This window comes from Paramormyrops kingsleyae, chromosome 3 (genome assembly GCF_048594095.1).
Source record: "Paramormyrops kingsleyae isolate MSU_618 chromosome 3, PKINGS_0.4, whole genome shotgun sequence".
NCBI classification, from domain to species: Eukaryota; Metazoa; Chordata; class Actinopteri; order Osteoglossiformes; family Mormyridae; genus Paramormyrops; species Paramormyrops kingsleyae.
Window position 1 is genome coordinate 16,796,682 of NC_132799.1, and position 27,832 is coordinate 16,824,513.

The following is a 27,832-nucleotide window of genomic DNA, read 5'->3' on the forward strand; positions in this document are numbered from 1 at the left end:
GCGTTTTATTATTCGATAATTGCGAAAATTCGCAATATGAGACAAATAGTCTCATTAAGCAGTGAGGATGATTTCGTGGTCCTTTCACTTCATCTGAGCAGGGAAAAAGAGAGAAAATATGGGGTCCATCCGATCCTGAGAATCAGTCAGGAGCAGGGAGAATTAAATCTGCTGATAAGAAAACTACGGAATTATCCCGATCGTTTTAAGCTGTATTTCAAAATGTCAGTGGAAAGAGACATAATTAGCGGGGCAAAGACTAAACAGACGGAATCATTTTTGTACCTCAAATACATTTCATGCAGCACATGAATACATTTTTTTGCTTGCGTCTCCATATTTCTGCATCGGATAGTTTGATTGATAATCAATATACTTTTGTCTAATACTGCTGATGTGTCGGGGAAACTTGCCATCGCTTATTAGCCGAATACATTACATAGTTTTTTTATTCTGTGAAACTGAAAGATCAATCTCCTGGCCAAATTTAATAATGGAATTTGTCACATGCAATCCCCCCGATAACTGACAAACTTGTTCATCCTCCATTGTTTTGGGGTGGTGGTGTAGAATCAAATTACATGTGAAGGTCCCAGTTCTGTTGTGTGGTGTGAACGTCAAGACAGTCCATGAACTTGTAACCAAGGACAGAAAACTGGGGAGAAGTTCAGGAATTTCGGTGTGAAACTGCTAACAATATTGGAGCCACATTAGAAAGACGACCACCAATTTCCACAATCCAGTTCTGTACGTGACCGGCAGATATATTCAGATATTCAGCTTCAAAAAGTTTCAATTGTATATACAAGGATGTGGAAAAGCACAGAAAATCGATACTGTTCCAAAAACCTTTAATGAAGGATGAAAGTTTTGGAGTCTGTGTAAATATGATTGACACGAAGGGAGTATTTATTTTTAAAAGTGTGAGAATTTTGGATGAAAAATACAGATTTGGTGTGCAATGGCCTTTAGCCTGGGTAGGGGGTGGGGGGTAAAGGAGCCTAGGATCATACCCTGATGGTCATGTAGCCCACATAAGCATCCTCTGATCCTTCCATGAACACAAATGTGGAGTCCCTCGTGTTCTCGATGATGACTTTGTCTGCCACCTTCCCTGGTGCTGTGTAAGACAGATAGCTGGAAATTAGGGCAGTCCCACCATTTGTAAAAATGAAGCTGAGTACAGGAGCTTTTGGCATGTAGGAGGAATTCAGTGGGGGCGGGGGGGGCACACTTACCTGCACCTATCATCGTAATTGGCGATTCAATGTAGATCCACTCGTCAGTGTAGATGTGTGCGGTATGGACAAAAATTAGGCCATCGAAGTGGGCCTCTTGGACGCCACTCAGGGCGTCTTCAATGGTATCATAGTACTGGAGGAAGGGGGGTTTAGCACACAAAAGGCATTTATTTAAAACATACACAATGCAGACCTGTAACTCTAGCAACAATCACTGGAAAAATTTTGACCAATGGCACTTTTCCCATGGCATACATGAACCGAGTCGTACCATGGCTGTACCGCCAAGAGAGACTAGTTACAACACGGCTCCAGCTCATTTTGGTTTTAAACTGCAGAAAGATCAGCTCTGTAAAGGCATTGTCGGGTATGGAGAGCGACAGCGACAAAGCCGAAGAGACGCACAGACTACATCATGATTCAGAATTTCTTTTGTTGTTTTATTGTGTGCTAAATAACGCTAGCACGTCTATGAACAGCGCCATCTTACAGTAGCATGATACAGTAGCAGTTCGTAGCAGTTAGCGTTCGCTTGCGTGAATTCGCATTTAGCTCTTCAGCTGTCCTATAGTACTTTTTAAAGTACAGTTAGTCCTGCTACAATGTGACTAAATGTGTTCGTGAAAAACCTTGCGTTCACTATAATCAGGTACTAAAACACACATATCGAAAAATGACGTGAGAGGAATGCAACTGCAAAAAGTTAGCAACTTAAACTAAACTAAATGAATTAAATAATAAAGAGAGTGATACCAGTGGCCAATAACGCAATTATGTGCAGTTTAAATAAAACAATAATAATGATACATTCATTAATTATTTCATAAACACATCTCCTATGGGTCTTAGGAGTATCACAAGAATTGCCTAGTAACTTGAACTGAACATGCTGAACCCGCTGACTTGTCAATTGCTGAGAGTCGGGAGTAATAAGCCACAGCCACCATGCGGCCAGGCATGTATGCAGCACTCGTACAGCGGATTATGTTATGCGGGGGAGGGGGTACCATGTGGCCAGGCATGCACGCAGCAGTCGCACAGTGGATTATGGTATGCGGGGGGTACCATGCGGCCAGGCATGCACGCAGCAGTCGCACAGTGGATTATGGTATGCGGGGGGTACCATGCGGCCAGGCATGCACGCAGCAGTCGCACAGTGGATTATGGTATGCCGGGGGGGCAACTGAAGGCAACAAGGCTACAGACAGTCTACGAAACACGAATATAAGTGAATTAAAAAAGGCTGCTGTGTGTTTTTATATGATGATTTGCTAAATATTTTCAGATTTTTTAGAATCTAATACTTTAACCTGTCAAATGCATGGATGTACAGAAAGTTCAGTTCTTTTAGATTCGAAAACCAGTCTGACTGATGCACTGAAAAAGAACTATGTTCATGAATCAAACATCACTACTGTTCACTTGGATACCTGTTCTTGCGTGCAAGTAGTGTTTCTGGCTAAGACCATGTCGTGTTGGAGTTTGCGTGGTGCTTTTCTCAGACTGAAAACCGCGCAAATACAAATGCGATTCAACGTTGTGTTGGACTTGGGTACTAATATATAAATCATACCAGAACAGAACAAAGGCTGGCTCATACGTCTTGGAGTAGTTCGTAAACCCTACAGACTATTTACAAGGTAATTAAACTGTTACATACATGTAAATGCACGTGTGTGTGTGTGTGTGTGAGTAGAACCAAAGTTCGCAACCCCGTGAGCTGGGCTCTCTGAATTTGTAAATCATAGAGAAAGGGACACAAACCTCTCTGCTGTGGTACGTTGCAACACGTTGTGCGCGTGTGCAAAGTACGTGACTTTGCCGGAGAACTACTAACGTTTCCATGTACGTATACGCAGAGTGGACATGCAAGCGTTGCGCTTCTGCAGAGAAGTATGAACCAGCCTTTACTGTGTGATATCACACATTGTAGCAGGACTGACTGCATATGCATTTTAAATTAGAGATAATTATAATGTAATTTATGAATGTATCATAAACATCTCCTATAGGTCTTAAGAGTCTCACAAGTATTACCTAATAACCGTTTCAACCAAATATGCCGAATTTGCCGACTTGTTTGCTGAGAGTTGGGAGTAGCGAGCCACAGCTACCATGCGGCTGTGCATGCACACAGCACAAGCACAACGGATTGCAGTGTGCGGGGAGGACACTGAAAGCAACATGGCTACAATTAGTAAGCAGGGCCATGTCAGCGCGGGGTACGACTCACATAAATAACAATGTAAAACCATCAGTTTGTGGTTCGGCTTGGGTACGGTTCGGTTCTTGGTGGCAGTGGAAAAGCACCACAAGTCTCAATGGAAACATTAAAGCATAAAATCATTTGTATCCTTTGCTCAGTATCCTGCAAAAAGAGACATGAGGAATGCATAGTTTTACCAGCATGTTCTCCCTTCCTTTGTATCTGGCAGGATTACTGTAGAAATGCTCTGCAAACCCAGGCTTCACATGTGCTCCCTTGTACTGCAAATGCATCAAAAACCAAATCAGAATACGCAAGAAGGATCCAGTTTTACAGACATATGCAGTGGAGGAGTAGAAGATTTGGATGCCAACAGGGAGAGCCACCAACTAACCACAACATCAAGTGGAAGATCAGTTTAGCTTATGCACACTTACTAGCTGCTGGAAACTCTCCTTCCATGGATTTGGTTGCTCATACTCCTCGGGATTGATCTGGTAGAACTTCCCAGGCTCAGGGTGCATCATGGGATGTGTGTACTCAAATACTTCCATGTAAAGCCTCTTCCTGCAGAGTCACACAGGGATGGTTTGTGGTCAAATCTGTGTAAATCACCCTGGGAAGCACTCCTCCCCTGCCCTTTCAAGAATTCCTTCAAGGGTTCTTAATCTCTGAAGAATAATCTTGTAAGATTAGAGGTAAGGGGAACAGCAGTGCCTGCGCTCTTAAAGCAGATCACGCTGCAAAGTGGCGGGGGGTCTTACCAGAGGATAGGGTCATTGGCAAGCTCGCTGAAGCGCTTGCACACACAGGCAGCACGGCAGAGATCCTGCTCTAGCAAGTAGGAGAAGATCTTCAGCACCACCTCGTCTGGAAGCTTCTCCTGGAGGTATTGTTCAGCTGGGGCAGCTGGATGGAAGACAGGGAGACTTCCAATTCATTCTTACACCTCTTTACGATGGGTATTCCAATTCTATTCTGTTTTCATTTTCAGTACATTATTCAACAAATTAGATGAGATGATTTTGCCCAACTGTAGGCTAATGTAAGTTTAAGGTAGCATGTGTAAGGTAGGCTAGGCTAGGCTAGGCTATGATGTTTGTTAGGTTTGGTGTACTGTATTAAAATGCATTTTCACCTTATGATAGATTTATGTAACCCCATCGTAACTCGGGGAACATCTACAGTTGCATTTTTTCAACAGGTAATTCCCACTGTGTCTTGTTCAAGGATTCCATACCCACATCTCAACCCTTTTGTTAAGACCCATTTACCTGGCAGGTCTTGGGATTTCCCCGATACTCTGGCACGTTTGGCACGGTGGCCGAAGTTTTCTGTTGCGGACGTGGAGGCTCCCTGCAGAGGGTATCGCAGAGGCCACATTTATAAAAAGGAACACCATGCAGTCATGACTGCAACTAAAGCTACAAACCAACAGAACTTCAGGTCAACCACTGGCCACAGACTGGCAAAAGTTAATATTTCAGCATGTGTTTGAGGATTAAATCCGGGCCAGATAAGTCGCAACGTATTTGACACATTTCATAAAGTCTTTAAAGTAATATAATCATTATGGGCAAGAGTAATGTGACCATTACAAGTCAGAGCTATAAAGTTATTGATAAAGATGGCTGCAGAAATCGTGCCAACCGGATAGCTCAGGTGTACCTAGCTACCCAGATATGAGCTGTGATTGACAGAGACAGAGTTAGGGCTATCGGGACACTGGACGTGCCATCCACTCCACCCAGCCAGAAGTGGGACAGGAGGGCATTAAATCTGGATGCCAGCAGAGTTGATGCAAAGGACCGTTCATTATCAAGTCTATTACAGCAAGTAAGTATGAACTGCTGCGTCACAGCCCTGGAAGTTCGGTCCTCGTCCCACTCTTACCTCCATGCTGGCCTTGGTTGGACACGCGGTTCTCTTGGGTAACAGAGACTTTCTGCGGAGTTGGTATGGACTGTTCTGAGCTCCTGGGCCTGATTCTTCTGCAACCATATCTGCAGGAACATCCTCATCTGGGGAGGGTAAAAAATACATATTATACATCACATAGAGAGGCCATGATCAGTGATATATCATAAGTGATATATGGGCTCAGAATGATATGCTTGTTTCTTGGTGTACATACCCATTTTTCCTTAGGTCCTCCCTCTAGCTGTCACTGTCATATTTACAAAGATCAAGCACCCCCTGCCCCAAGGCTACACACCCCTAATCAGCTACTTAACCTTACACCGTGTAGTTAAACCCCAACCAAAGCTAGACACTAGGGGGCGCACTGACGCGATCAGACTGAAAGTTGTCTGGACTCCGGCCGCTTTAATAGTCCTACAATGGCAGGATTTCCCTTCGCCCGTGGTTGATTCTTAGAGTGGATTTGACAGTTTCAGCTTCTTGCCAAGCATCACCATAACCCTACATTGGATAAGCAGCTACAGAAAATGCACGGAGGGGTACCAGTTCCGAGGTCTGCTAGGACTGAGGCAAATTCAGACTGCTGTGCACATTTCAAAAGGTTTTTGTGCCAGAGAAATACAAGCCATTAGTCTAAATTAAACTGTTTACAGCATTGCAGCATTTAAGACTCTCGAGGTAGTTTTAAAAATGAGACAGTCTTGGCTGACTTCTTCCTCAGATCTGACGTGGGGGGAGGCTGTTTTTGGTCAGTACTGCAAACCGAACCAATGTGGCAAATCTATTACGGCTGTGGTTCCTCCATGTCTGGATTGGACACTGATCTTCTAAGCATGTCTCTTCCACTTGAGTGTATACTACTCATATTTGCACACGTGCACGCACACATGCACGCACGCATGCACTCACACACGCATGCATAGTCCTTTTACTGCGCTTAATGAAAAACATTGTTCTGTATGCCTCTCATTGACTGAAACAGAAGAGTCCCGTGGAAGACAATCTCGCCTTTCACTTTGTCATGGTTTATCAGGCCTTAAGACAATAATCCTAAATCTAACCATTCAGAACACATCTCATTATACATCAACAGTGGAAAAGGCATGAGTCTAGTAACATTCGTGTTTTTAACTGTTACTTGAAATTGATAACTAGTTCATTTAAGTCTGCAGATCTCACAGTAGCCTGAGAGGGATGACAGCCTATGCACTGAGCCAAAGAACAAGCCTCTTAGTGAGGGCTGGGGGCAGGCAGAGGCTGCCTGAGACACTCTGGGTGTGACACTCAGGCCGTCCCACTACCATAGACAGAGTGCTCTTGCCAAAACACACGATGACATTAGTGCTGGTCAAAATCTCTCATTCCTCTGCAATCTCAGGGCCCTGTGATCAGTTTACCTGTGATGTAACTACTGTACATCCTATGCACTGAGCCAAAGAACAAGCCGCTTAGGGAGGGCTGTGTAAGAGTCTCAGCTAAATATGCCAATACACCTGGTGCCATTAAATTGATATGTGTAGGTCTTCTCGGTTAAAGGATTCATTTTAAATAGGACAAATCTCACTCTGCTTCCTTCCACATTTAAAGAGCCTGTGTGCTTCTCGCCTACCTGGATGCAGCACGTGGCAGGGCCCCCGCACTGACGTTTCGTTAGCTGAGGCTACCTGCCATCCGCAGTCAGGTATCACACATTCCTGGATTTTATAATCAAGGTGCTCTAGCGTGACAGCTGAACAAAAGGATGTTTTGGTCTAGCCAACCTGTTTGCAGCATCTCAACGGATTTGCCTGGTGTTTCCCAATCTGGTCCAACCCTGGGTCTCGGGGACCCAGGGTTGGTCCATGTTTTTGCTGCTTCCAGGCACCCTGCCAGACAGTCCACATTTTTGCACCCTCCCAGCTCCCGGTAGAGCAAAAAACACGGGCTGTCTGTGGGTCCCCAAGGACCGGACTGGGAAACACTGGATTAGACTTCTTGTAGTTCGAAGAGTTAGCAATCATTGCAAAACTGTTTCGTATCGTGTATAAGGTGTGGAGAGAATTTAATTCCAAATCGTGGCCGGGAGTCTCAGCATGGAGTATGAGCGCTGCAATGTACACTCAGCTACAGCCGTGGCAGCGAACAGCAGGTGGAATCAGCCGTCATGCGGACCCGTGACAGCATGCGGACGCAGCCAGAGCAGAGAGCTCCCTGTCAAGCGGCCGTGTTTCATATCCCTTGCAGACGGGCGAAGAGCGCCTGAAGTTAAACATGGTGACAGGCTCCATCACCCTTATTACCATTCTTGTAAATGTTGGCTTAACTCCTTTTTGCTTTTCTAGATGGGTTGGATTTTTTTTAAATGACAAGAACTGAGCAATGCTTCAGTCTGGTTTAAAGACAGATGGCAAATTTATTTATTTATTTTCACAGTGACAGTATTTATACCTAGAAAATTATGGTAAATAAAATCTTGTCAAAATGCCCAGATAGTTGGCCAGCATGTGTTTTTTTTCTGTATTTATGCAGTAAAAGTGCCAGCCAGGCTATATAAGAAAGTGCTCAAGGGGTTAGCTAGCCAGAAGATATTACTAGCTCCTTCCTCTGGCCTAACTGTGGTGCATGACAGGGCAGCTACCTAATGACTGGTCAGTGTTCTTACACTTTGCAGGGCATTTCTAAAGCCAAACTCTCATTCTGTACACTCCACAGAAACTAAATACAATATCGTCCATTTCCGTATCTCAAACAGCGCTAAATGACAGGACTTCTGAAGCTGCTCCACGTTTGGCATGATACTAAGCAGACTCCTCCATACAACTTCTTTGCTTAACATACACCTCTGTCCAGGGCAACTACAGGTTCTACACTTTGAAATGTCTGTAGCCCATTTAATCGTCTACAGTTAAAGCCCAGTGGTGTGCAGGAAGGAATCTGGCATTCCTGCCTCCGCACTAGACGGTACCTCATGGATCTTCACTTGCTTCTGTCCGCTAACACCTCACCCAGACATTGTGCATTAACAATATGGACTGAAAGCATCCAAATCACTACAGGACCTCTACAGCCACGCATCGTGTGGCTGACCTCATTCATTCACTCCCGGATTAGTGATTTGCACCAAGATGAAGACATACTGGATGAAAATATCAAGATAACATAAATGCGACGGTCTGGGAAAGAGAATCTTTGCAGCACCAGTTTTGTTTCAAAATCCATATTTCCTGCATGGACGACCTGTAGCTCCTTGCACACTAGAGCCCGTCACGCATTCTCTGTGTGGAGGAGCTGGACAGGCTGTGTGATTTATTTTAACAGTCTCAAGCTGCATCGCGGTGCGTGGACAGTTCAGATGTCACCGAGCTCCCTTTTAAGATGGCATGCAGAAAAATTGTAAACATACTGTAAGGCCGTGCCACAAAAGGAAAGCAAGCAGACAGCACCTCGATCAAAGGGGCGCGCGTGTGTAGGCCGGCCATAAGCGGAGCCAGGGAGGTTGGCACGCGGCCCAACACGACCCGCTGCCATTCTGGCTCACCAGCACTGGCGGCGGCCACATGAGACTCACCCCCCAACCATCACCACCATCACCGGCTCCCGCCGTGAAAACGGACGTGCCCAAACGTGGGCAGCTGGAGGCCGGACTACCTCAGGTTTGGAAGAACACACCTTGTTGACACAAACGGCACAATGAGCACACCTGTGTGATGCAACAGACCCAAGGAACAATGGCGAGAGCAAACAGATTCCATTCAGCACTATACCGTCATCATCATTTAGTCACGGATAGGTGAGGCCTTTAATGCCACCGATTACTTGCCAGCCAGACAAGTTTATAATTCAGTCTGCCGCTTTGCGGCGCAGCCTCCGACAGGCATTAGACGCCCTGCACTTTTAAGATATTCCGCTCTTCAGTCCAAATAGATCCGCTCCAGGGATCCAGCGTAAACTCTCACTACATATTGGCGATTTACCTCGACATCAAGTTTGCTGGAGGCGGCTAGTTTAAGCCTTTTTGACACTCTCCTCTTTGATATTCACTGCCGTCGTTATCCACACTTATGTGCAGCACATTTCTCCCTCTGACATTTATTGCTTTGGTTGTGTTTGTGCTCGAGTTCCTAAAGAGCGTAAACACATGGTATTCCAGGGAATGAAATGAACACAGAAGGGGATCTGGGATAGTTTAGCGGTGGGGTGGGGTTGGGGGGGTGGATCAAGATACTGGGCAGAGACTTAAAGCTGCCTGCGCAGCTGCAACACATCTGGACCTAATAACGTCTGGCAAGTGCAGCAGTACTGAGAAGCCACAAGCTGTTAGATGTTCTAATTATCTCGTCGGCACGGGCGTGAAGAGCAGCGGCAGTGTCGATACACACTGGATTGGTGCAGAACAGGAGAATCTATCAGGCAACAAAGATCTCTTGTGCCAAATGTTCCACAGAACAGGTTCATCCAGAACAGGGAAATTTGGCCATAACAAGGCATTTCTCAGTCCTGTGGTAACACTGCATTTGATATCGGGGGAATCACCACTGTGTGTGTGTGTGTGTGTGTGTGTGTGTGTGTGGTGGGGGGGGGGGGTCTGAGACAATTTGCAATTTCAACATTTTGAAAAATTGAAAAGTTAACTGAAGCTGAATTCTGAGAAAGCAAACATTTTGTAGTAGAAATGTGTAAAGAGGCTGTTTGGAAGCCGGCCATCGCGAATGGCTTAATCAGATCCCAAACTGCATGCCAGGGGGAAATTCAGTGTATCTGTAACAGATTCTGAGGGTGATGGATTTTTACGTCTGCCGCAGAATGGCGAGCCAAGCCTCAAAAAGAGAAACCAAGGGAAATCCCACAGGCTACATTTACAAGTCCAGCTGCGATAGAAGAGAAAACCTCAATCCCATCATCCTTTGCTGGTTCAAAGCGCATCAACATTAAAGGACACCTACAGTTGCTCTTGAAAATAAAAAATGACCAAAGGAGGGGGGAAAAAAAGACATTTCCATAACAGGCTTAAATAAGAAAAGGATAGATGGTGCAATTTCAATATTTTATGTAATGTATATATCAATAAATAATAGTAGCTAGATATTCTAACAGCAGCATGCCGCTTGAATCCAAAAGCTTGTCACCGAGTCTTTGGATGGGAGATGCCGTTATGTACTTAGACCAGGGTACTTAGAGAGATTAACTTCAGTAATAAAACCACTCTGCTGTGAAAATGATAAATTATGCAAGTTGTTCTCAGATAAAAACATGCAACTAAACAACAGCAGACCCGCCTTAACCAGAAAGCGTGGTGGCGAGTCAGTGACGAGGTAGCAGGGATGGCCATGGGAGGGTAATGTCCTGCTAACTGCCACAGCTGTTTGCTTGCTGCCGCTTTGACTCACATCGGACACCCGTGTGCGCGCAGGAAATGCCCCGGGCTGTGCCGGACACACACACACAAACGCACCTGATACCGCACACTGGCATGGAGGCCAGTGGTAAACTCGGGAGCTGCGAGAGGAGCGATCGACATCATTAAGCCTTATAACCCAATCGATGAGCACTCTGGATGTTGCAAATTACACGCGCATTTATAAACGGGCTCCGTTTGGGAATCTAGCCCACAGACGTTACAAGCACTGACAAATCGCCGCTCAGATACCCTCGGGTTTACAGTCGGGTCAGAGCAAACGAGACAAGCCTTCAGTTTGCATCACGTGAGAAATCAACCAGGAGCCGAGGTCTAAGGTGGGACTCCAGCGGCACATGCGAGCAGCAATGCGGAGGTACTGCGTCAGCACGTGGGCAACACTGGCCGCTTGTGTTCGCGGCCCAACGGCCCGGAGATGGCAAGCATGCAGCTTGTTGCATGTTCTGTGTCTCCTTATATCCATCCACTTACCACTGAAGCCCTTTAACCGGAATATCTAGACGTGGGCAGCCCACATCTGTGCTGCGGTGGAAACGCATGTTACAACCAAAAAAACCTGCTGGCACGTCTAACAGTGATACTTCCAGTATTAAAGCTTGTTGATTCAGCTGGGACAGCCCCCCCCCCCTCCCCCAGTGCTGCTGGCATCCTTCAGTTTTGTCTTTTGTTGACAGTGAAATCTCAGCTTTGTATTAATTATATTCCATTTTCCCCTAACTATTTGCAGCATCTTATGCGGCAGAGCGCTTTAAAAATAAAGCACTGTGTTCACCATCGTCATATGGGCATAATAGACAATGAAATTAAAGTGAGACTTTCCAATTTGTCTGCTGGCTTTTACCCAAGTGACTAATACGAGCAGATTTCTTTTTTTTTTTAAATTCAGTCCTGACCACATTGCCTGTAGTAAAACCTTTGTGTAATGAGAGTAATTTGGATCTATGTTTGTATTCTTCTTTACCAGTGTGCTTTTACACAAAGCTGCTCGAAATTTTACCCTTTTCTTTAAAACAACTCTTCAGTATCTTGCTCAAGGCGACAGTACCAGAGTATGTTGTGTAATTCAGGCAGGCAGCGCCAAGGGTACAAAGCCTGCAGTCAACCAGAGCGCTGTCTGCTGCTTCAGCTGCTTCAGCTGCGTCTTACCTGTCTTTTTCAGGTGCTATTTTTACAAGTGTTACTGCCGTCTTTATCATCTTCGGCGTTAACGCCGTGCTTCTGAAATAGCTTTAAAGGCACCCCCTAATAACTTAGTGGCGGTGTAGCTCTGGTGTATTCTGCTCGGGAAGATGATCGTCGCCGTGAAGCGGAGACAGGCCTCCTGTGGCATCACATTCTGAAATTTCTTCAAGTCGAAACAGTGACGCTACACGTTATGTAATAATTATGTAATAATGCTAAAGGTTACCAAGGTATGATAAAGAACAACGGGTGAAAATATAAATGTAATGTTTTCTTCCATTACAGCTAAGAGAAACTGCAAACGCTCGAAGAGGCATAATTCTGCATCTAGCTACAAAAGGGAGGTTTGTCCTCCCCAGAGGGAGGGCAGAGTTAATGGCAGAGACAGTCGAGTTTAGGTGGCGAGCCCTTTCAGACTCAGATTACAGCGGACAGTAGCGATGCGCGTTTTACCTGGGAGGTCGTGCGAGCGCATGGCGGCCGGTCCGCAACCGCACTGCGTGGCTGCAGTGTCTCAGCTGCGACTGAGCCTCACCAACGGGCTGTTGCTCTGGCAGCAGGGGACTCCCCCAGGCTACTGGGCCTGTAACCACCACAAACACTGGGGATACCTGGCCAACTGCTGCAAAGCCGCGGCATCCCACTGCAAGCTGCCCTTGCACGAAACCCACCTGCGCTAACAGCAAGAAGCTTTTGCAATCCTGAGTACAGCACATTTTCCCAAGATTTTTACAGATGGAGAAATACAAGCCTGTAAACATAGAAAGCCTACTATTTCAACTGCTATAACAGCAGGAGCCTAACAGCACAAACCAAGTACAGGGTGCACTAGTCATAATACATAATTGCCATAATACAAGCAACTTCAGTACCCCAGATCAGCTCAGCAATATACAGCTCATGGCTGGGGTCTGTTACACAGCCTCATGCCCCCACAGGGGTCAGTGGAACTAAGCAGTCATCTTCTCCATTGTTAACACCCAGCAGCAGAGGCATTCATTCTTGTTCTAAGGAGGACGTAGACCTGCTTTTGGATGAGGGGCTCCAGCCCATTTAGCAGTCCGTTTAAAGTGAAGGGTCTGGGTATGATGTGGGGAGACTTTCCACTTCTCTGCCAGGATCTCAGCCCGTACTACATCAGCACACTTCAAAACAAACACAGAGGGAATATGAAGAAGTACAGAAGAAAACGACAGGAGTAAAGAGCAAGTTTAAGATAAATCGACCACTCCAGCCTTCATTCTTCTTCTGGAGTTGAGGCCAACGGAGTGCAGGAAGAATGAGCGTCGTCTTCCCGGCAAAAAAGAAAAAAAACTGCAGCCTACACAAAATAGTATTTTAGGTGAGATCATCTGATCTGTTTTGTTTTAAAACTTTCCTAATGTTTAAAGAGAAGCTGACTATACACATCATCCTTGAAAACTGGGCATTGTCCTGAATATCCCCAACACAACCTGTGAAATGCACATTTCAATAAAAAACAAGGCGAGCTACTTCTGAAATTGAGTCAAAGGCAAGATTCGTCTCAATAAACGCTTTACTTATTGCTCTGTTGGTTTCATTCAATCACAGCCAACCCTGAACTAGACAGTAATGGAGTCTCAGGGAAACAAATAGCATATTACTAGTGAATGGAGCGCTTCCTTTCACAGCTCAGACTGCTTAGCTTCTCTCAGTGAGGAATATCTGTAGTATGGTGCACAGATTCCAGTACATCCCCATACGTTTGAGAATCAGGGCTCCTAAAGTCTGCATCACATAGACAAGACTTGGCCTAGCCACTGATAAAGCAGAGAGAACCAATCATAGGTGCTGCCAGGGCTTCAAAATTTATTTCAACCAGTCCACTGTCTTATTTTAAAATGCTCCTGTGTCAGCGACAAGTGAGAAATGAGAGGTTTGAAGAGACACTGATGAGACTGGGGGAATATGTGAAAAAAATTAAAGCAACAGAAGAAGCAGACATGCATACTAACAAGAGGGAGGAAGAGATAAGTGAGAGTGTTAGTGTCATGTTGCAAAATATCACAGTCATGTCATTTGTGAAGCTCTGGGGTCACAGGGTAAAGATGTGGACATCCAGTAGAAGCAGGAAACGTAGCAAATGGACAACGCCGTGAACAGGTCCTGCACCTGACACCTACTGTGGTTGCTTCCGAATCTCTAAAGCCGCTCAAGATGTTGGAGCCATCTTGGAGCCAGCACCTTCTTGACAAAATCGATCAATCTAAGTCTCTTTAAAGCAGCGTGACTGCACTGCTAAACTGCATGGAGGTTTAGGATCACCCTTGCGCCACAATACCCATACCGGGTACACCATGAGTCCCTACTGCACAGAGGTGAAGGCTGACGGTTAGCTAGTCACCAAAACAAGCCTAATTTTCATGCAAATCAGCCTTGGGAAACAACACGCAATCCAGGGCTCATTTGCATGGTACTCCAGAGCAGCTCAAACAGCTGTGTGTACTTGGCACCGCAGATCACACTACAGCTTCACCTGGTTCACAGGAAGCTTGTTTACCTGCCGCTGGCTGGCACAACCTGCCTCGCTTCCTGGTCCCTTGGGCTCCACAAGTTTCCCTACGTAGAGATCTGATTCAGCAAGACTGAACACATGATTTCATAAATCAAGTGGACCAAGTGGACATCTGACTGCCTCAATGGCACAGAGCAAGACTCACATGCCAATTCCATGGTGAAACATCCCTGTTTCCAATCCCAATCGCTATCCTAGGAGAGGTGCACATCTAATCCCAAAAAAACAGCTCTCCCTAATCAAGTGGTGACTAAACTAGGTGAATGCAACCTTCCATCAAAAATGATAAACAGACCAAGTCCCAAAGAAAGACATTTCTTTGAGTGTTGTTGAGGCGTCTTACAAAGGCTCATCGACAACGAGAATCCAGGTGTGGGGGGGGGGGGGGGGCTGCACGTTCACCATGCACTGTATCTGAAGAATGCTTAAGAGAATGTCTCAAGTGAATGGAACCTCACATATCCATTTACACATCACCATTGGAACACCAGTAGATGAAAGAGTGGATGTGCAAGACACCTAGCACAATAGCACTTTGAAATTGTAAAATATGCAAACTTGAGCAAATGAGTCACTGCATCATGAGTCTGCTGATGAAAAGGCAGAAAAACCTTGTTTTCCCCAAGAAACAAAAAAAAGTGAAACTCTGCACAGTTTTCTGCTGGCAGGATGGTTTACATTTTATAGCTTTATGCATACCTCAATATAGCTAGAAATTCTTACTGAACATTGTGCCTCACCGAATAGTACACATCAGAGCCCTTCCAATAACTGCTCCTATGCTACCTTCTTTCCTTAATAATTTGATATATGAAACCTGTAAAATGTATGTGGCCTGTAAGTCAAATAGAGATGCTTAGGCCATTTGTTTTCTTCTTCCATGGTCCAGGTGTAAAAGAGGAATCTGGATTGGTCCATCTAATACACTCTGACCCAATCAATTTAGCAGGTGATCAATGTCACTGATAAAGTTCATGCACATGGGACCTGACAGACAGCATGACCTGCAACACGAGTGCCCCACAGTTACGATCACGTTCTACTTTCGACAGTTCCCCTGTCCCAAAGATGGAGTCATCTAGCTGGGTGTCTATTAGCTCACAGCTCCAGCTGATCTTGCCTTTGCTCTCAATTCAGGACACACTGCTTGTGCAGAAAATAAGACACGACGGGCTGTGTGGGGCCCACCTGACTCACCACCTTCACGTTGCTGACAGACACGTCTGTTCAGCGGCCATGAGTTTAGATGACATTGACCCCTCAGACCAGCACCACATGGTATGATGTGTGTACAGGATGCTGGGATAGGTTTTTTCCAACAAAATGGCTTTAGTTACACTACAGTTTTCCTCAGGCACCGTTAACCATGATGGCAGCAGAAACCTTTTTAACAGATGACAAAGATCTGAGTCTGAGTTGTGGGCACTGCTGGATTCATTTCACCCTTTTAACTTCAAATAAAAACTTAATGCTATCACTCCAATGCTACCATTGTCCCAGCAATACCAATTAAGTCCAGCAGAGAGCCTAGTTTATAAGGTACTGGAGGAAGCTGTACACTGTACTGTGACAGACAGTGTAAATATTTTAACAGGTTAAGAGTTTGAGAGCCCGGCATTGAATGCTCCTCAAAATCATCCTTAATCAAGTCATTGTGCATTGAATATTTTTCATGGGTACCATTGAAAACCGGAGGAGAAACCCAACAAACATAAAGGCCAATTCTTGCACCAAAATTATACTGAAAATTTCAGTGTGTGAATCAGTCGTCAGTTTCAGATTGTGGGTTTTACCAGTAGCTTTCAGGCAGACCCAACATAACTATGCTGATAATCACACAGTAGGTCCAGGCTTCCAGAAGTGAAGTCACATGAACAGGGGAGACCTTTTGTGGTGCTTCTCACACCATGCCAGATGAAAGGTCGTCTCATTGCCCCTACTGACAGAGGGGTGCACGTTATTGCCCCCAATTTAAATTCCTGCCAACATTAAAGTGATTCATATGAAACATAACAGGGGTATCCAAAGTGGCTCTTTCAGGACATCCACAGCAGTTCAATATTCCCCATTCAATTTCTTCTTTACTAATGAACCTTACCATACACTACTGCTAAGTTACCCACCGCTAACCATTGTTGTAATGTAAATAACTAATAATAAAATCCATAACCCTCCACCATTCATTATGCATGACTATTCTATCTTATTTTCTTTGGGAGGACAACAGTCATGCCCTAGGAAGACCAGACATAAAGTGCACAGCTTAAACCACATATTTCAAAGTCTGAATGCAAAATTAAGTTGTTTTAATTCCCATAACTGTATGCTTCATTCCTGAACTGGCAGACATGGGGGCTCTTGTCTGGTAAGCAGCCATAAATCCACCCAACCCTGTCTCGGTGCCACTAACACAACCTCTGCCGTCAATAAACGAATCAATAATACACCACCTAGCAAGACAAAAGGTCCAAGCGACAGACCCTCTCCTCTCTCTGCCCTTCCCATATAAACAGGAGCGTGTTCAAAGTATATTCACAATTCAATATGCAAAAATGTCTAATTGTCCACATGGGACCTTTCTAATCCACATGTAAAATCAAGCCGAATGCTTTAATGTGTACTATCAAAAACAGACGATGGTGTTGGTGATGGTCCATGGACTCAAACCTAGATATTCGCAAACACCCATGCAAAATAATATTCAGTCGATGAGCGGAGGTGGCCTGAGCGACAACAACCCACCCTAAACTATAGAACCTGACAGCGATTATCAAATCAAACTCATTGCTCTTATATAATCCCTGTATGTGTGTGTGTATATGTATATATATACACCATCACTGATTTTCAAATTTTGTTTATATATATATATATATATATATATATATATATATATATATATATATATATAAACAAAATTTGAAAATCAGTGATGGTCCATTTGAATGCAAGCATTGACAATTGAAACTATCAGACAAGTCAAAGGTTTAAAAGCATCAGGGGTTTACCCTTTATATAAACATGGTGTCACCAGGCCATCGCCTTAACTGCAGCAGGTTTAATCTGACAGGTCACTGCACTTTTCTGCACTGGGAACACCAGTGCAACAAGCACATTCCTGGAGATAAGGTTCCCCTCTACACGTAACCTTAGCAAAATTGTCATAGCTCACATACAGCTGCAAGGCAAAACACTGTCAGACGTCCTTCATGTAAGCTCCTTAATGTGGCTCCAAAGTCAGAACCCCTTTCATTTCCAAGCAAATAGTTCAAAAATAGATCAGTCAAACCCTTAAAATTGGCTTCTTAAGATATTAAATACTGATGATTTTTCCTTAACTAGTTTGGACAGACAAATTCAAGTATTTTCTTTGGATCGGAGTCACCTATAAGTACACGTAAAACGTGTTTTCTTTTTACACGTTTGCCAAAACAATCACAGATTTATGACTCAAATCAGCCCAGATGCTTCCTTAATTACGCCCCACTCACAGCTGATTACCAGCTTACAGTGGCTGCCCAGGACACCTGTAACTCGGCACAAAGCATGTTTTAGTTGGAAACGGGGGGAGGGTTCCGGGTTACTGAGTACCTCTAAATACCTTTGTGTTTAATTTAAGGGGGACCGAATGAACAAAGCTGTCAAGGCGCTGATCACCTGGGCCCCACTATAATAAACTGGGTTCGTTTTTACATTTGGCATTATAAAACTGCTGCGGTGCTCTCGCCGTCCTCTCGCATTTTCTGCGCTGCTGTGAGGGACAAAGGTGCCAGATTGACCACCGCAGATGCCGATCAGCGGCTGGGCGAGGGCCCGACGCAGCACCGTCTCACCGCAGCGGCCCCGGGGCACGCGTACGCGTACACGTAGTAACACAAGCCCGCTCTCACGGACAACGCATTCACTGCTCACTGGCTATTTAAAGGACCAAATTCCTCATTTTTATACCTAGATATTTTAAATACAGATTTATCCATGCCTAATACAGCTGGAGGCTTAACTGCGTAGCCAGGCGAACTGGCTCGGGTAAGAAATTAACTCTGTTTAAAGGCAAGATCCGCCCGTATGGGGCAACTGCAAACCGGTGTATTTTGTATATGTCTATATACCCAGTGTAGCTGTCATTTAAAATGCGTCAACGTCCCGGAAAAGGTCTCCTAAACACCCGAAATGTTAGCTTGTTGGCCAGCTACCCCACAGTCATTAGCTCCTATCCTGAAAATGGCAGCCTGGTGAGCAGAAAAAAACACAACGTAGCCTAGCTAAACAGCCAGCCTGCTACGCTACTTAACCCTTACCGCGGAGCTAGCTGGCTAATAATCGCAAATCGCTATATAGGCAGATGGATCGATCTGTCTGAATAGTATGCTTGTTTATGAAAGACACAGTTTATCGCCATGTAACAAATCCTCCCCCCACCCAAAAGAAGTCTCGTTCGGCGGGGATTAGGGAAGCAAAGCGGGCGGAACAAAGCGCGGCCTGCCCGTTCGGCTAGTCGACGGGAAGCCGCGGCGTTTCCTAGGATACCAAAGCCGATCGTGGGAGCGGATCGGAGGACGCGTTCAAACCAGGGCTGCCATCAGTGGCACTCCCTACGCAGACAATCGAGACGTCCCGGAGGTTTCTAAAAGGCATTTTTATGTCTCTCGCGCGTTATAATTGCATTTCTTACCTCTCTCTTGGTTGTTCCTCTCTGGCTGCACCGGGCGCGGCCTCGACACTCGCCTGGGTCTTCTGTTGGTTGCTCTGACGGAGTTCATTTGGGGAGTTTATTACCTAAAAGAAAATACCGAACCCTTCCCTCTAATACAGACCGAGTTGTAACATTCAGATCAAAACGAGAAATCCATTAATCTCCTACTGTACAACGCTCTTGGCGAGGCGGCTGCGGATGATAGATATATATATATATATTTAATCGGTTTTTATTTATATTTTTTCTTAATGTTCCCCCCCAGTTCTCCGCTCTTTCAGCTCCGTCTCTCTAGCAGGAGGAGCCATTTACTCACAGGGACACACACAAAAAAAGACACACGGAAAACCCCCCAGCCAATCACCTTCTCCGTCTCATACCTTTTAGTCGCGGTACCAAATAGAAATGTCCGTATTAAACGACGTCCCAGTCTTGACTTGCATGCCGGAGAGTGGAAATTAAAAAAAAATTATATATATATATATTTTAACATACAAAAGGGAGAAAATGAGAGAAGTACTGTAAGCTCGATTTTAACGGTTGTAGTCTTGGGTATGTGAACCTGAAATGTTGTTCTCGTTGTCACTGACAACATTACGTGGACGCGCCTGCCTGTGACACCAGAACGAATCCACTGGTGCATCATGGAATAACAATGGGCACATTATTGCCCCTCTCTGTCAGGCATGCTGAAGAGGTTTTCAAATATGTATTTTGCTTTTAAAAATGGATTAATAGTACCTCGCAAAAATGAAAGAACTTGCCACATACGTTAAGTGGTTTTTCAGGTCTTACAGTGAAAATGAAACAATATGTTATTTTTAGAAATATCTATTTTAAAATGAAGTATTATCACATATAGTAATACAGATGGGTGATTCTTAAAAGAATAATTATGAAAGTATTATTAATTAGGTGTGATATCAGTCGGTTTTGTTTTGGTGATTATACTAAAGAGAATTGGTCCATGTTGCAATCTGGTTTGCACAATGTATCGTGGGAAATCGTCACTTTAAAGCACAAAACATAAAACCGTTGACTTCATAAAGAAAAGAATTCCCATTGTTTTCTTTTTTGCCCGTTTTATCATTTAAGACATGATAATAAAAATATAATTAAGACAAAAGGAAAACATACTGCTTTTAGTTATTACTTAGATCACAATATTCAGAGCTGTCTTGTGGTCTTATTTTAGTTCCTCTGTGGGTTAATCCCTTGCAGTATCTTACTATCTGTATTGTTCTCTAAGAGGCTCCCCAAAGCCCAGTTGGGGACTGTAAGATTAAGATTCCACAGATGGTGAGGAGCTGTTTCAGGCAGTGTAATCCCTATTCAGTACCAAATACTGTGTACAGCACATTAATTCACTTTAATAAGTGACTCCAGGGTGTTGTCAAAGACTCCAGCGTGTGCTGGGTTTAAGTTTCCAACAAAAAACAGCATTTGTGATTGCAAGTTGGGGTGGTTTCTGCCTTGTTAGTCAGAGAGTCCCTATTCTGACAATGCGAAAGATTGGCTTTTGTGCAGCACCCACTTTTCCCAACTAAACTTTCAAAACCTTTGAGCTGTGTAAAATATGGGATGACGGGATTGACAGTGAAGACTGCATCACTGTACTCACTGAGTTGTTTGTCTGAGTGTTTATGCTTTTGAAAAGTGTGCAGTTTGACCTTTGACTTGTTACCATAGGCAGCATTGAGCTCAAGCTGTGGACTGATAGCACAGGGCTGTCACATGTGGGACCTTGCAGCCCAGGCGGCCCCCAGCCCAGTATCTGGACCGTGCGAAGGGCTTTCTGCACGTGTAAAATCCCCTTGAAACAGAATACATGTTACTGAGTAGGTGTAAACGCTCACGAAAACACACAGTGCCAACGGCCATACTGTCCTGTCACGCTTGCTTGCCCGGAAGCTGAAGCTAAATACGGCGGGGCTTCTGTACGCTTTGCTGCGATTTGGACCTCTAGGGCAACCCAGGTTGCTGCAGGAAGTGGCAGTGCCAAGCCAATAGGGGGGAGCCCTTCCCACCGGACAAGAGAAAATCCTGCTGCCCTGGTGCAGTGAAGGAGCCACTGCATTCTTTGTGTGGGATGCCAAATGGAGGGCCTATTGGCTGCAGTGATTGAGAGGTCCCACAGCACTTATTGACGGAACGGTACATTAACCTCGATTCCCCAGCTAGAACGACAGGGCCTTGTTTGGAAAATCAAAGCAATACAGTCATCTCGCCATCAGACCGTTCAGGAGTTGACTATTGGGTGGTGATTCGGTAAATAGTGATAGTCAAAGTGGCAGCATACTGTAATTAAACAGATTTGTTGCTGTAGTATTTAATATAAGTAGCAATAATCGCGAGACATTTTCCAGTCTCAATATAAATAGTTGGGGGTAGAGGTTGCGCAGTTTGATGACCAAGTGTGAGGCACTGTTCTCTTCCGCCCCAGGATCTGGGGTTCAAATCGTGCCACTGCTGTGCGTGTAGAGACTTGGTGGTGTTCCTAAAATCAAGGAACAGCAACCACAATATGATTTTTTTTTGGGGGGGGGAGGGGGGGTTGCATGGCCTCCCCATGTTAGTTGGCTTCGGGTACTCTTCTTTCAGACCAAAGATATGCAGTTAAGCTAACTGGTGCCTCTGTGCTGTCCGTAATGTGTTATTGTGCATGTATCTGCCCTGCGATGGACTGCAGTCATGTCCAGATCTCATGCCCTTTCATTCCATTGTGTCCTATGCTACCTCAGGCTCCCGTGACAATGACCAGGCTGGATGGATGGATGGATGGATGGATGGAAGTGTGGGATGGATGGATGGAAGTGTAGAATAATTTTGACTTGGGTGGGGGGACTGAACTAGTGTTAGATATTCAGCTTTGGAATGACTTGATGGATCTCGAGTGGCTTAGAGATAAATGGCCGGATTTGTTTTCCTAATGCTCACTTAATTTACTTTCACGGTATAAAGTGACAATCGCTGTTCCCAAAGAGGAAATTTCATAAGTAGTGTTGTGCAAATGAATCTGTACGACATCTCACGGCTGTATGACACCACGGCAGCTAAGCAGTTTGTGGACGTGGCCTGGCTGATGGCAAACTACTGGCTTCACAGTATCTGGTGACTGACGATGCTGTAAGCATCACAGTTTGTCACAGGTTGCACTGCGAAGAGCAGTAAAGGAAAACCAGCCGTTTGTGGGATGGTTCAGTACAGCCCAGCTAAGAAAATCAACATCTTGTTTTGTGTCCACCATGTTTTAGAAGGTCTGAATCGATTACATTCCAATTACAGAGATGATGAGATTTGTTTTTAGTCAAATTAGTGTCTAATCAACTCAGTCAGACTGCATGTAATGCATGTCCTTCAATGCAAATTTGTTTGCAGGAAATGACATAGTTACTTAGAAAGATTTGACCACATAAAGCCTTGATGATTTGTTTCCTGTGAATGAGGTCAGGGAGCGTCATGGCTTAACCGCTAATGAGAAAATGTGCTTTTCTTGCCAAACAGTCTGGAAACATGCTGGCCCCCATAGTCCTGAAATGGCTCCTCACCTGCTCCTCTCGAAAGCATCCTCAAAGACTTTGGGAGTTTACAGCATCCGCTTGGTATCCATGGAAACTATTCATCCTCTTCTTTCACACAAGCGATTATTCATGCATAATTGTTTATGTACCCACACCGGTGAATCCTTTCTTTTTGCTGGTCCTTCTGAGGTCAAGCTGTTTTAGGCTGAATTAATTAGCGACTGGAAATAGTCACTTATGTAATTCCAAAGACATACTGTGAGACGGCCATAAAAAAATAGTGGTGTTGGGGGGAAAATACTGTAACATTGCCCTCAATTAAAATCTATAAAACTCAAAGGGGTGATCCTAGTTGGGGAAAGGAGACGCTAATCTGCATGGAGTGTTTATCTACGTGATTTATGCCACTTTAATTCCAGAGATGTTCTCAGATTATTACTATCTTGTAAAACTCAGTGCTTTCTGGCATTTATAAGACAAGCTTAGCGTGACGCCCCAGCTCCAGCAGACTTTGAGAACCTTCCTTAAATCCTCGTTACCAGCAGAGTCCGCATAGCAACTGAAGGCACTTTTTAAACAGGGCTTATTTTTTTACACTTAGACCGTTTTCCTGCACAATCTGGCCTAAAGCACCGATGTGGAATATTTGACAACTGTCAGATTCATACGGGTCATTTTGCAGGTTTATCCATCACTTAGGTTTTAGTTACATGTGTTGTGAAATTGCCAATTATAGGAACTCTAGATGTTTATAGAAAATGTAGTGCGGTGCAGAGAGTTACGTGCGCCCCCAGAAAGACCATGATTTGTTTCTTTTCATCATTTTATGGTTTATCCGAGTACCACGGCACCCATCACTTCATGTACGTTACACGACACCAACAGCCACCCTACCCTTCAAAGAAACAACTAAAAGCCCATCCTTGACATCTCCTTGGCTTTTACTGGCTGATGTCGAATGGAATGATTATGCTTTATTGATCCCTGTATGGAAATTCTCTTGCCGCCTACCCCATCCTGCTCTCTATAGGTGAGACATACGGACATTCAGCTTGGCAGCATAGGGCAGCATCTGGCAGTGGCACCCATGGAACTGGGGGTTAAGGGCCTTGCTTAAGGGCCCGGCAGACGTGCCAAGGCTGGGCTTGAACTGATGACCTTCCGATCACGAGCTCAGAGGCATAGCCCACCGAGTCACACCCCCTCCCCAATAAATGTCAGACAAAGGCTTATGATACACCGTATGGCCAAACGTATGTAAACACCAGCTTCCAACATCTTATTACGAAACCAGGGGTATCAATATGAGGTTGGTCCCCTCTCATGTATCTATAATGGCTAAATGAGGAACATTTGCTGTCAGTCAGGTTGGGTATTGATGTTGGCTGATCAGGTCCCTTTCTGTGAGCTTATGTGGCCAAACATTTCACGGATTCTACCAGACATTTCCACTTCACACTCACTTCTCTTTCAGTTGACCAGGGAAGCTGTAGTAAGGCTGACATGTTCGAAGGATGTTATCATGCGATGGTGCTGAGTGGAAAGTCACTAACCTGTACTGAACAACCACACATTCTGCCAGTACTTATTTGGAGCAGCAAACTATTACACCATAACTTATACTCATCTTAATTGCTTGGGGGAAAAAAAACTCCAAAAAATGACTAGAAAATGATTTTCAATAATGTTTAACCGTATACGTGCGGAAAGGTTAATCCGATGACGAAGTTATGTACGGTTATGTACGGTTACCGTTTACATATTTAGCAGATGCACGCCGCTTTGCACAAAAGCATGTGAGGCGAATAGCACATTACAAAGAGGCTGTCAAGGAGTCAGCTAGGCTGGGCTCCCAACGAATGCCCAGATTCAAGTGTAAGCAGGACTGGGCCCAACGACTTCTAACAAAGCAGGAACCGAATAAGACTTTTTAATGACCAGAAGGGCATCATACGGACATTCAGGGAAGGTAAAGAGGCATCGGGTTTGTGTCGTGGGTGAATGATCCCCTCGAACAGATGAATGATTCTGTCCCTGTGCTGTTATTATAGTAAACTGTGTTTCTTTCTTTTGTACCTTTCTTAGCCATTATATGAAGTATTAATTGTCAGTTGTGTTTTTTGTTGCTCGTACCCCCCCCCCCCATATCCCCCCCCCACACACACATACATCACATGTGTCTGCCTTAGTCTCGTTAGTCTGCCGCTAGTGATCATTTGCACAGCTGACAAAAATGGAGACATAAATATAACCATGTCACTGCAGATGGTGAAACTTGTACTGATGGAATTTTGTACGTAGTGTTATATGGTTTTATATCTATTTATAGAGGGAGTCAGCAGGTGCCTCATCTTACTGTGCTTTTTCTTACGTATCAGTGACTGGTATTGTGTTTGCTTGGCCTTTGGTCAAGACTGTTTGTATGTATGCTACCGTGTCCCACAACAGTGCCATCATCTGTTCAGTTTGGGAACTACACATAAATTCCCATACCCCCCCCCCCCCCCCCCCCATTGGTTATCTCTATCCAACTGAAAGTGAAATGAACTCCTTATTTTCCCATATCATTGAGCAGTTGACGAACTGCATGACTAAACGTATTTTTGTGCCCTAAGTGTGTATGAAAGGCACTTTCTGTGCATTTCCCCCCCCCTTTTACCCATTCTGGGGCTGGTTAATTCCCATCATCATTCTCAGAGGAAGCAAACATGAGATCTGCCTCCCCTGATGCTCCGCATGCTTCATTAAGCTTCGCCCATCGAGCCCTGTAGGCCCCCATCAGTCCCCCCAGAGGGGGGGGGGCAGTAGGCTGTCTAAACCCAAACCTGGAGCAGGACAAACCTACTGCTGAAGCGATGCTTACTGTCCTGTGTCGACTGACTTTAGACTGTCTAAATACATACCCCCTCCTTTACTCATTGGCAAAGTTGTATTAGTTTCCTTAAAGTGATTTACTCTCCATATCTATTAATTTGTAGCCTCCTGTACCATCTGTCATAAAGAAAAATAGCTGTGATTTCTGAAATGCTTTTTTGGGAGACTATAAAAAAAAAAAGTGAAACTAATTGAACCAATAGCAGTAGTTCATTTATTCATTGAGGATTAAATATTTAACTTACCCACCTCCCCCCCAAAACCCATACAGTTCCTGCTATGTCTTCCCCTTAGGGCATCAATTTTGCTGAGGAATTACTTTTTCAGGAACTCTATAGCTATATGTACAAAAACCAAGTAGGAAGCTATTGTCATGTGATCTATCTATTCACTTATCCCAGAGCCCCACCCGTCATTAGGGAGCTGGGCAGCCCCCTGGCTGGGAGGAGCCTGCACTGCAGAAGCAGGTAAATGCGCAGTGGGATCCCTGTGCACTGCATAAAACTGGGAGGCAGGTCAGTTGCTCTGCCTGACAAATGTGTGCCAGGCAAATATACTAAAGCTAAGAGCAGCATCATTCTCCATAGACTGCCTCTCTTTGGTAGAAGTTTATTTTACAGTTTCATAATTTTGTTGGAGAAACTGTAGCGACTGGGGGGTTTAATAAGCGGCCTGAAAGCCATGGGGCTGTGTTGTGAAATGCTTTTGTCACTGTGTGGGGGACTGTGAGCTGCTGCAGAATAACGTTTAAGTGTGCCTGGCGGGGTGGGGGCTCCTGGGATACTCAGCAGCGCTGTGACCCTCCCCCCCTCCACACACAGCTTTAAGCCAGGAGCCCCCTGCTCCACATAGTACAATGTGGCTGACTGTGATCGATGCCCCCTTTGAGCCCCGAAACAGCTCCTGAGCTCCACGCTGAGGGACGACGGCCAGAGTCTCCATCTTACTGAAAATACCCCAATGATCGCCATTTATGGCAACACATTGGCTTTTTAAGAACAGCAGCAATGTGCAGGGAGCTGTGCTCTACAGTCATACTGCCTGAAAAAAACTCTGTTTTACGAGAGTGAAATACATCCTTGCACCCTATTTTAATAGTCATTTATCCAGTCACGGTCATGGGAGTATGATGGCCCAGAAACCAATGGCAGAAAGGGCGGGCTGTGTAGCTTGGGCGTACCTTACATGCATTGCCTATCCATTTAGAGCTTCACTAAACCAGGGAAAATGAAATGAAATGATGATACTTTATCGATCCCCATGGGTAAACTCTCTGTTTGTCTACCTCATCTTGTTCTCTGTGACACAGGCACATATGTAGGCGAGAGAGCTTGGCAGCGAAGGGCAGCCACCCGTAACGGCGCCCATGGAGCTGGGGGTGAAGGGCCTTTGCTGAAGGGCCCACACAGACTCTGCTGAAGCTGGGCTTGAAGCAGCGACCTTCTGATCACAGGCGCAGAAGCTTATCCCATTGTGGGACTAAAAAAGAAGAATGTCATTATTGACATTGTTCTGGAGGCAAGTATGACAAAATTCAGTCTCAGCAGATCACATCCTGTGCTCCTAGGAGATACGCACATATATAGAAGCACAAAGGTCAGGGTCAGAGTTCTGGGTCAGACTTTTCCGCAGCGTTCCTGCAGCAGCTTTTAGCGTTAAGGGCTTCACTCAAGGGCCCCGAAGTGATTAGTTTTCCAGCCATAGAATTTTAACAGACAGCCTTCTGAACACAGACACAGGCACCCGCAGAGCCACAGAAATCCCAGTCTTATAAATCTGACAGATTCATTTGACAGTCTTGAAGTCCTTTTTGAACTCATGACGCTATATTGTTTCGTTAAGCTTTAAGTACTCGATACAAGAACTTCTTAAAATTCCCACAAGGTGGTGCTGTTTTACAATAGTTCAGCAGCCACCCAACAGCGCGCCGGGGATAAGTTCAGTTGAATATACTTTAAAAGTGTTGTCCCTCAAGCGTTAACCTCTTTTAGGGAATTCAAATCCACAAAAATTAAACACGTGGTGAAGAATTAATTCTGCGTAACTGCCGAGAAAGTTAAAAAATAGGGATCCTGAGCCATTGCATCCGAGAGGACGTGCGCCACTGTGTCTTTAAACTTAAGCAAAGTGGTGCACATCTGATCTTACAGTCTGCTCAGTGAAATAGAGAGTGTATGAAGGCATACGCAGCCCAGGGTATCCGCCATGAGCCAGGCAGAGCTGTCACTTTGACAATAAATATGGAACAAAATGTTCCGCCATAA

At 44.9% G+C, this 27,832-nt stretch overlaps 1 protein-coding gene and 1 long non-coding RNA gene across 3 annotated transcripts in view; one reads left to right on the forward strand and one right to left on the reverse strand.

Annotated features, from left to right (window-relative positions):
* The window catches only part of LOC111848813 (F-box only protein 11), a 26,030-nt gene extending 6,538 nt beyond the window's left edge, over positions 1 to 19,492 (reverse strand). The window contains exons 1-9 of one of the 2 annotated variants that reach the window (XM_072709747.1): positions 19,153 to 19,492; positions 12,398 to 13,089; positions 5,341 to 5,468; positions 4,722 to 4,803; positions 4,212 to 4,356; positions 3,885 to 4,014; positions 3,645 to 3,728; positions 1,239 to 1,374; positions 1,014 to 1,120 (exon numbers count right to left, since the gene is read on the reverse strand). In XM_072709747.1, the coding sequence (XP_072565848.1) occupies positions 1,014 to 1,120; positions 1,239 to 1,374; positions 3,645 to 3,728; positions 3,885 to 4,014; positions 4,212 to 4,356; positions 4,722 to 4,803; positions 5,341 to 5,468; positions 12,398 to 12,419 (834 nt within the window). In that variant the 5' untranslated portion in view covers positions 12,420 to 13,089; positions 19,153 to 19,492. The remainder of the gene's footprint in view (positions 1 to 1,013; positions 1,121 to 1,238; positions 1,375 to 3,644; positions 3,729 to 3,884; positions 4,015 to 4,211; positions 4,357 to 4,721; positions 4,804 to 5,340; positions 5,469 to 12,397; positions 13,090 to 19,152) is intronic. The other variant, XM_023821099.2, reaches the window with a different exon arrangement.
* On the forward strand, positions 18,411 to 27,079 carry LOC140588192 (uncharacterized). Its single transcript, XR_011989508.1, has 3 exons — positions 18,411 to 18,506; positions 25,970 to 26,035; positions 26,878 to 27,079. It is a non-coding gene; the product is annotated as an uncharacterized lncRNA (long non-coding RNA).
* Positions 27,080 to 27,832: the final 753 nt, after the last annotated feature.